Source organism: Tachypleus tridentatus, chromosome 9 (genome assembly GCF_004210375.1).
Source record: "Tachypleus tridentatus isolate NWPU-2018 chromosome 9, ASM421037v1, whole genome shotgun sequence".
NCBI lineage: Eukaryota > Metazoa > Arthropoda > Merostomata > Xiphosura > Limulidae > Tachypleus > Tachypleus tridentatus.
In genome coordinates this window covers 5529679-5539987 of record NC_134833.1, presented here as the reverse complement: position 1 = coordinate 5539987, position 10309 = coordinate 5529679, and the positions used below count along the sequence as shown (strand labels likewise).

At 33.0% G+C, this 10309-nt stretch overlaps 1 protein-coding gene across 3 annotated transcripts in view; it reads left to right on the top strand.

Moving 5' to 3' along the window:
• Positions 1–526: 526 nt before the first annotated feature.
• The window catches only part of LOC143226915 (uncharacterized), a 35715-nt gene continuing 25932 nt past the window's right edge, over positions 527–10309 (top strand). The window contains exons 1-2 of one of the 3 annotated variants that reach the window (XM_076458467.1): positions 527–621; positions 3923–5808. In XM_076458467.1, coding sequence (XP_076314582.1) covers positions 3940–5808 — 1869 coding nt within the window. In that variant the 5' untranslated portion in view covers positions 527–621; positions 3923–3939. Of the gene's footprint in view, positions 622–999; positions 1158–3922; positions 5809–10309 lie in introns of those variants that run through there. The other 2 variants (XM_076458469.1, XM_076458466.1) reach the window with 2 other exon arrangements.

The following is a 10309-nucleotide window of genomic DNA, read 5'->3' as shown; positions in this document are numbered from 1 at the left end:
ATTTCTGTACAAAATAAATAAGTTTTGGCAAAATAATTATTTTGTTGGTTGGTTAAATAAATTACTCAATAAAAATAATTCAAACTCCAGTCCACATAATGACAGTGAATGACTGTTTCTTTCTTTAATATTTCTATAAACTTCAACACTTGTGAGTTGTACACCTTTGTAAATTGCTGTAGGCCTACGTTCTAAATGACTTTAATTTACGTAAAATAAGCAAGTTGACTGGTTCATTTCTGTCTTGAAATAATTCCTCATTATTCACAATATTCTCGTATTTATAATCTAGCTCGAAATTTGCTAGAACACTTTTTGCCATACGTATAGTGGTTTCTAAATGTTCTGTTATCGATTCTTCTGTTGCTCATGCCAGAATTAAAATCTACAGTTCTCTTTACTTAATATTTAAACTGCATCATTATGATACAGTTTATAACAATACTTAAGTTATGTGGTGACCTAGCTTTCCTGCGTTATATTTTTCTGTTTTTTGTTATTTACGTTATTTTGTGCACGATCTTTCACTGACACTGTAATAGTTGACGTATCTGTTTGTTTGTTTGTGACTGTGTCCTCTTTCTCAACTAGTATGCTTACGTGATAGGGCTAAAAAAAAAAGTAGGCCTAATTTATAAATATCTTTTCCACCATTTCCCTGTACTAATATATATAAATTTATTATATATGTATATAACAGTAAATTTTACAATATGTTTTTATACATATTGTGCTTAGGGAAAGTTTGAATAATATACAAAATATCAAACACAAACTAAGGTTCAAATTCAACAAAAGTAAATATAACATAAGTATTATAACTTGAAACTAAAAGCTTTTTAAACTTGCATATGCCTAAACTTTTTAAGAAGCTGTAAAAATAATTTTTTCATACTGTATAGTGTGTGGTATTTATTTTCACTATAAGTGATTGATATTTTACGTATCATCGCACGGTGATATATGTATGTATATTTGCTTTGTTTCTTAGTAACTTTTATTCCAATACGTGACAAAGAGGGCGTAGGTTTACTTAGACGAAAATGTTAGAAAGTGAGATGTTTTGTATGGGTGTTAAAATCTATGTGAAGATATTTTGTTTCATAATATGGTGAAAACATTAGATACATATTTATAAATACAATATATAAAATACGGTAAGTTTAATTACTTTTGTTTGTATGTTTTTAATGACATTTGTTGCTTGACGCCCAATAATGTTAAAATGAACTCGTGCTAAATTAGCTGTATATAAAATACAGTTGAGGATAATGAGTTAAGCCTTAAACTTTACTACAACAGGCCTAATGCAATTAAACTTCTATTTATAAAGTCCTCTTTTAATGGACCTAAGCATAAAAATCGTAACTTGTTAGGTTTTATATTATAACAATAGGAATTCTACAGATAACATAATATGGCGATTTTAATTAAATTTAAATTATCTTACAGATTAATAAGTCGCGTTTGGTGTCTGGTATTATTGTAACTTAGGTCAACGTTTACGGATTTAGTTTGATTTATATTAATGATTATGATTTAGTGTGGAATTCAAAGATAAAAATCTTTATTGTAAAAATTATAAAGTAAACGGACATTTCACATTCATTAAACTTTAAATCAGCTGATATTTTAATTTCAAGGAAAGCTAGAGAGTTTGTGGGAAAATAAAATATTTTCATATTTCACTCAAGTAATGTAAGTCATGGTACTTGTACAGAATTTTCACAGTAACATATTAAGTGTTAAGAGATGCATCCATTTGTAGTAGTTTAGTCAATAACTCGAGGATAATTGCTGATCATAATGTCAATTAGAATATCTTCAATGTCATTATAGTTACTCTTGTTTATGGATCAAATAAATAAAAATTTAGAGTAAAATTTAGAGTTATCAACGAAACTACAAATGGATGTGTCTCTGACATTTGATATGTTACAGGAGAAGTTCTGTACAAGAACCTAAATCTCTTCACCATCTTATGAACTGATTTTGAAATAGTTACGTGTGATTAATGTTTTTGCCATTAAAATAATGCTGTTTGTGAGCAAAGTTTTAAGTAATATTTACAAATGTCCATGGTATTGTGTATTGAATAGAGCTATACTTAATATTTTAAATTATATCCTTCAAATAAATTATAGTAAAAAGCCCAAACTAGTTCAATAGTAATAAATATCCAATTTTTATATAGAAGAGGGACTGAAAATGAATTTCAAATCAAAATTTCAGTAAGCTTCTACTTTTATGAATATGTTGAAAGTTTTGGTATTTTTAGCATAGTCTAGGATTTGTAATGAAATTACCATTATCAGTACTTACAATGGTTTACTTTTTGGCTTTGGTAAGAAACTTCTAAATTAAGCTAAAAACAACTAGAACTAGGTTTTGTAAATTCTTATAATTTTCAATATTAAAATGTCTATAGTAAGTGATATTTTATGTTGGTTATTTGTATAGACAGAATCAGGGCAAGTAAGGAAGGTTGTCAGTGTATTAATTAATACTAAAATGAAGGGCTCTTGACAAGAAATGGGATATTGCAGACCAGTCACCTTGACTCAGTTAATGATAAGCTGTTAGAATCTCCTATTAGGGATTACTTGGAAAAACATCTTTGTTATTTTAATAAAATCTTAGTGTAGCTTCCAAAAATAGTTTTTATCTTGCTGATTTATTGACTTGTTTCATAGAGTTTTACTTGTTCATATAAGGGTCTGTTGAGGTTTTGTATCTAGACTTTACCAAGAAACTTTCAATAAAGTTTCTCACAGTAAGTAGATTAGTCAGTTTTGATTCTCATGGAATTAGGAAAGAAACATGAAAGATAGAATACAAATTAATTTGAAAATAGAAAACAAAGTTATGGTAAATGGGCACCATTACCATTCAGGATATATGGTGAATGGGAACTCACAGTGGTTTGTCCTAGAACCATACTGTTCATTTTTATGTCTTGATGACATGGATTTCTCTAAAGGGAGTAATATTTTGTTATATTTATTATTTTTCTGATGATATCAGACTGTTAGGTAAAGCTGCTTCTCAGTTAATGAGCCCATCAGTCAACTGATAATCAAATTCCAGTAATTGCTGAGTTTTTTCTGATAATGTGTAGTGTGCTGATAAGTTTAAAATCTTTTTTGTTTGTTTGATAATTTTATAGATATGAGATGTTTTGTTTGGACCAATTGCCTTGTGCATCAAATAAAAATATATTTAGGGTTTCTATATTCACTTAGGCTATAGTGCCCTATCTTTGATAATTCCTTGTGCATCTCTTATAAAAATTGTGTCCAGTATCCCTGGGATTTATGTTAATCAGCTATGGGTATATGTTTATACTGGTGATACAGGCTGAGTCAATAAAATGGTGGATATATTGTGATGTTTGGTTTGTCAGTGAAATAATACTGTTTTGGCTTGTACTTTTTTGTTTTTAATAAAACTGTCTTCACTTGTATTTTTTTGTTTTTAATAAAACTGTCTTGACTTGTACTTTTTTTTTTTAATAAAACTGTCTTGACTTGTACTTTTTTTTTTTTAATAAAACTGTCTTGACTTGTACTTTTTTTTTTAATAAAACTGTCTTGACTTGTACTTTTTTGTTTTTAATAAAACTGTCTTGACTTGTACTTTTTTTTTTAGTTGTCTTGACTTGTATTTTTGTTTTTAGTAAAACTGTCTTGACTTGTACTTTTTTGTTTTTAGTAAAACTGTCTTGACTTGTACTTTTTTGTTTTTAATAAAACTGTCTTGACTTGTACTTTTTTGTTTTTAATAAAACTGTCTTGACTTGTACTTTTTTTTTAATAAAACTGTCTTGACTTGTACTTTTTTGTTTCTAATAATGCTGTCTTAATTTGTTTTTTTTGTCTTTAATAATGCTGTCTTGACTTCTAAAGTGTTTTGTTTTTTTCAGATTGAGTTGCACTGTCAATGGACCAAAGTGTTAGTACGTGTGTGTATGGTACACGACTACAATCGAAGAAAAAAGCCAGTTATGGGAACCTTAGTTCTCCAATTAAATTAGAGTTTCTTGACTCTCCATCTGTACTTTTTAAAGGAAATGTGGCTAGTGGCCTTCAACAAAACCAGCCTGTTAAGCTTCCTTTTCAGATGCACAACTTTAACACTTCATCAAGTGATGTTTTCAAGAAAGATTGTGCTAGTACATTGCCTCTTGGACATGCACAGCCGGGGATGGTGACACAGGACTGTCAAACAATGATCTCAACTTTATCATCACCATTATCTAAGGTTGATGGTCAGTCACCACCAAATTCAGCTGTCCCTAATGGTGTAAGCATAAAAATAGAACAAACTCTTTCAACAGGTCCATGTAGCCAAGTTAACATTGATATAGAACCATCGAACCAACCACCTACTATTATACACCTCTCTTTAACTGACACCATGAATGGAGATGGGATTATGGATGAAGTTCAGAGTTATAAGAGTAAAGGTTTGAACCATTTTCCAAACACTGAAAGCAGTTGTTCTCTGAAATTGGATAGGTTTAATTTATCACAAAATATCAAACAGGAAGGTGAACCTACAAGACATAATACTAGTATGGTGTTATCCAACAGTAGTGAAGATAGTCAAAACATACATCAAGACAAAGTAACCCATGATGGGAAACTGTCAAACAACTGTTCTTCAGGTGAATTGTCTTACAAGAAACAAAGAAGTAGTGTTAGTTGTATGCTAACTAACCCTAGTGCATCTTTATCAATAAGTGATGGAAAGAAAAACAGTGCACTAGAGGCTCATTATGTGAATGGGGAACTTAGCAAGAATCATGATTCACTTAATTCCCATCGGAAGCTATGTGAAACCTCTAAGAAACAGAGAAAAAATTTAAAGCAACTTCCTGTGCTAGAATTATCACAGCTAGACAATAAAAGTATTACTGTGCGTAAGTCACCACGTAAGTATTGTCCAAGACAAACTAATAAACAGTGCTTTTCCAATTGGTCCAAAGCTGAATCAGATACACCTGTTCAATTTTCCAAAGCATTAAGTCCAGAAATATCAAAATCTTCTTTGCCAAACTCCCCCTCTGCTGACAAGGCAAAACAACTACAAAAATGTAATAAAACTGTTAAGACTTTAGATGTAATAAGGAGTACAGACCAGAGGTTAGGAACTGTGTGTGAAGCACAAGGACAAACAGTTACAAACTGTGTATTTGAAGATCAACAGATTTGTTATCCTGATCAAAAGCCAGTGGTTTTGAATGCTGCTCAAAAAACAAGAAGAAATGTAAGAAAAAAAAGGAACCAGTCTAAATCAGTGAAGCGTAAAAATAGAAGTCGTGCAAAAACAAAGAGGAAATATGAAGAAACAGAAGAAGAAAAGGTGACAATAAATATTTCATCACAAAAACCAAAAAGAATTAAGTTACCTCTAGGACCGTATGTTCACATTGTAGGTACCAAGGAAAAACCTCTTTCTGTCCATGTCATCAACTTGGCTTCAACTGGAGAGGAAGTAGTCAAACAGAGACCTCATGTTATCAACAGAAATCCTAATGGGAGGTTAAGACATGTAGGACATTTGAGTACTCTATCCCCAGCTTATGATGCACTAACAAAAGATAAGACCTGGATATGTGCCTTCTGTCACAGAGGCAGCCACGAAGATGGTCTCGGGGATCTTTTTGGACCCTACTATATTCATGATGACAATCCAAAGGAAGAAGATGAATTGCTCATAACATCAGATGCTGATACATGGAGTGGATTAGTTAATAAGGGGAACAATAAGCCTATGGGTTCATGTGCAAAGGTGTGTGTCATTGATGTAAGAAAACAATTTTATTTTGGGTTTTAGTTGTAGAATTGGAAAATTTTAATATATATATAGAATATCATTCATCTAGATAATAATTACTGAAACACAATTGAGATTCCATTTTTAAGTACTGGTTTAAAATATGTTTCAGGATTCAAGGTTTTGTTACCAGAACTAAATGTTGACTCCTAGGTTCCTCAACTGATAAACTTTACATTTCACTGGAGTTTCATTTTTGTAGTCTGTATTTGTTTGTACACACATGCATGTGATTCTTTAATATGTACATTTTTATACTTCAAGATGATGACTCACCTCTCACACATATTAGTTACCTTCTTGCTTCTCTGTAAGAGATTTGCATGCCATTAGACTTGAGGCAACAAAAGCCTTCCACCACTAGTACAGGGACATAACCTTCATTATACATAATTCTCCTGTACACAAAAAAGCCTTCACCACTAGTAAAGTGACACAATGTTCATTATACATAATTCTCCTACACACAACAAAAGCCATCCACTAGTACAGTGACACAATGTTCATTATACATAATTCTCCTACACACAACAAAAGCCATCCACCACTAGTACAGTGACACAATGTTCATTATACATAATTCTCCTACACAGAACTAAAGCCTTCCACCACTAGTACAGTGACACAATGTTCATTATACATAATTCTCCTGTACACAAAAAAGCCATTCACCACTAGTACAGTGACACAATGTTCATTATACATAATTCTCCTACACACAACAAAAGCCATCCACCACTAGTACAGTGACACAATGTTCTTTATACATAATTCTCCTACACACAACAAAAGCCTTCCACCACTAGTACAGTGACACAATGTTCATTATACATAATTCTCCTACACACAACAAAAGCCATCCACCACTAGTACAGTGACACAATGTTCTTTATACATAATTCTCCTGTACACAACAAAAGCCTTCCACCACTAGTACAGTGACACAATGTTCATTATACATAATTCTCCTGTACACAACAAAAGCTTTCCACCGCTAGTACAGGGACATAACCTTCATTATACATAATTCTCCTACACACAACAAAAGTCTTCCACCACTAGTACAGGGACATAACCTTTATAATACATAATTCTCCTACACAGAACTAAAGCCTTCCACCACTAGTACAGTGACACAATGTTCATTATACATAATTCTCCTGTACACAAAAAAGCCATTCACCACTAGTACAGTGACACAATGTTCATTATACATAATTCTCCTACACACAACAAAAGCCATCCACCACTAGTACAGTGACACAATGTTCTTTATACATAATTCTCCTGTACACAACAAAAGCCTTCCACCACTAGTACAGTGACACAATGTTCATTATACATAATTCTCCTACACACTTCAATTTGTCTTCATTCTCCTGTTTGATATTGTATTGAATTGATGTATTTAAATTTTTTAAGTTCAGTTTGTTGAGATTTGAATTATTAACAAAACTTTTATTTTAGTTTTCTTTGGCTTATTTTAAAATTTTATTGTAAATTTTCTAATGATGGTGGCTTTTACCCAGTCCTGTGTTACAGACATTTCTCACACTTCTAGTATGGCTTCTGGAGGTATGTTAACCATTGTTATGCATGTTATGAATTATCACATGCCTAATTGGCATTCTGCTTTTGACTTGTGGGTTGAAATTCTGTCTCCTCAATGAGAGAATGATTTATTTAACCTTCTAGTCTGTTTCTGATATTCATTCTCGGTTGTGTTCCTTTCTTTATGTTCTTTATTATTTCTTGTTTTTATTGCTCCAGGATCTATAATTCTTTCTTTCTTTCTTGGGCCCAGCATGGCCTAGCGCGTTAAGGTGTGCGCTTCGTAATCTGAGGGTCGCGGGTTCGCACCCAAGTCGCTCCAAACATGCTCGCCCTCCCAGCTGTGTGGGCATTATAATGTGAAGGGCAATCCCACTATTCGTTGGTAAAAGAGTAGCCCAAGAGTTGGCAGTGGGTGGTGATGACTAGCTGCCTTCCCTCTAGTCTTACACTGCTAAATTAGGGACGGCTAGCACAGATAGCCCTCGAGTAGCTTTGTGCGAAATTCCAAAAGAAACAAACAAACAAAAACAAATCTTTCTTTCTTCCTTACTTATTCTCAAGTTTTATACTCTACTGGCTTCTCTCTCATACCCTAATGCTTAGTCATGCTTGCATTCATGTCTCTTGACTTGTAGACTTTCTTACTTTTTTGATATATACAGTAAAACCTGTCTACAGTGGAATTGCACGAGACAGAGTAAAATTTCCAGCTTAAGCAGGTTTTCCGACTTAGACACAGTGAACATGGATTTTTTTAATTATGAATAATTTTTGAGTGGAACATTACACTTGCTTGGCTCAAGGGAAGTAAGACGTTTGTGAATAAAGTTATTATACTGTTTATGCTATATTTAAGAATAAGAACAAAAAGACATTCAAAATATACACAAGTACACAAAATCTTTATCAAAGTTGTTTGAAGAAAGTGTCCAGTTTCAACTATTTCATTTTTTAATGATTTTTCTTATGAGGTTAAACAAGAATGCCAATTCTATGGCCTTTTCATGAAGTTCATTTTCCACCTTCATTTTTGCATACAATTTGATAGTGTTAATATAACTTAACACTTGAGATGAAGTAGGAATTTCTATTTCATCACTATATTTTTTATTTTGTTCATCTTCTGAATTTCTCACACTGTAACTATCTTGGGATTCTGTTATAGATTTTAAATTAATTTCATCAGTTTCTGTTAAAACATTCTTATCAACGGTCACAAAATCCTCATAACAAACAACTTCCCCACAGTCTCTGCCATTATCAAGAATAAATCTACAGTTTTGAAAGCACTTTATTATACATTCATCTTTTATGTATTTGATTGAATAATTTAAAAATGAAATTGCATCTAACACATCAATTTTCATGGTCATTTCAGATGCTCTCTTACAGTCATCCATGTTTGTAATAATATGCTGAAGCATCAATTTTCTGTATTTCAGTTTTATACTCTGTATAATTCCATTATCTAGTGGCTGTAGAACTGATGTTGTACATGGAGGTAAAAAGACTAAACAAACATTTAAAACTTTAAACAAATTATTAATTAAACAAGAAATTATTAATTAAGTAAGAAATTAATATTTAATCAAAAATATTTTTCTGCCTCACTCAGATTCTACTCCTACGTGTTGAGATGAGGTAGATGAAAGATGGTTTTCTGTCTGTGTTACACAGGTTCCACCATATAGAGATGAGGTAGATGAAAGATGGTTTTCTGTCTGTGTTACACAGGTTCCACCATATAGAGATGAGGTAGATGAAAGATGGTTTTTCTGCCTGTGTTCCACAGGTTCCACCATATAGAGATGAGGTAGATGAAAGATGGTTTTTCTGTCTGTGTAACACAGGTTCCACCATATAGAGATGAGGTAGATGAAAGATGGTTTTCTGTCTGTGTTACACAGGTTCCACCATATAGAGATGAGGTAGATGAAAGATGGTTTTCTGTCTGTGTTACACAGGTTCCACCATATAGAGATGAGGTAGATGAAAGATGGTTTTTCTGTCTGTGTTACACAGGTTCCACCATATAGAGATGAGGTAGATGAAAGATGGTTTTTCTGTCTGCGTAACACAGGTTCCACCATATAGAGATGAGGTAGATGAAAGATGGTTTTCTGTCTGTGTTACACAGGTTCCACCATGTAGAGATGAGGCAGATGAAAGATGGTTTTCTGTCTGTGTTACACAGGTTCCACCATGTAGAGATGAGGTAGATGAAAGATGGTTTTCTGTCTGTGTTACACAGGTTCCACCATGTAGAGATGAGGTAGATGAAAGATGGTTTTCTGTCTGTGTTACACAGGTTCCACCATATAGTGATGAGGTAGATGAAAGATGGTTTTCTGTCTGTGTTACACAGGTTCCACCATATAGAGATGAGGTAGATGAAAGATGGTTTTTCTGTCTGTGTTACACAGGTTCCACCATATAGAGATGAGGTAGATGAAAGATGGTTTTCTGTCTCATAACACAGGTTCCACCATATAGAGATGAGGTAGATGAAAGATGGTTTTCTGTCTGTGTTACACAGGTTCCACCATGTAGAGATGAGGCAGATGAAAGATGGTTTTCTGTCTGTGTTACACAGGTTCCACCATGTAGAGATGAGGTAGATGAAAGATGGTTTTCTGTCTGTGTTACACAGGTTCCACCATGTAGAGATGAGGTAGATGAAAGATGGTTTTCTGTCTGTGTTACACAGGTTCCACCATATAGTGATGAGGTAGATGAAAGATGGTTTTCTGTCTGTGTAACACAGGTTCCACCATATAGAGATGAGGTAGATGAAAGATGGTTTTCTGTCTGTGTAACACAGGTTCCACCATATAGAGATGAGGTAGATGAAAGATGGTTTTCTGTCTGTGTTACACAGGTTCCACCATGTAGAGGGCCTTTTATAAGAGAAATCTTA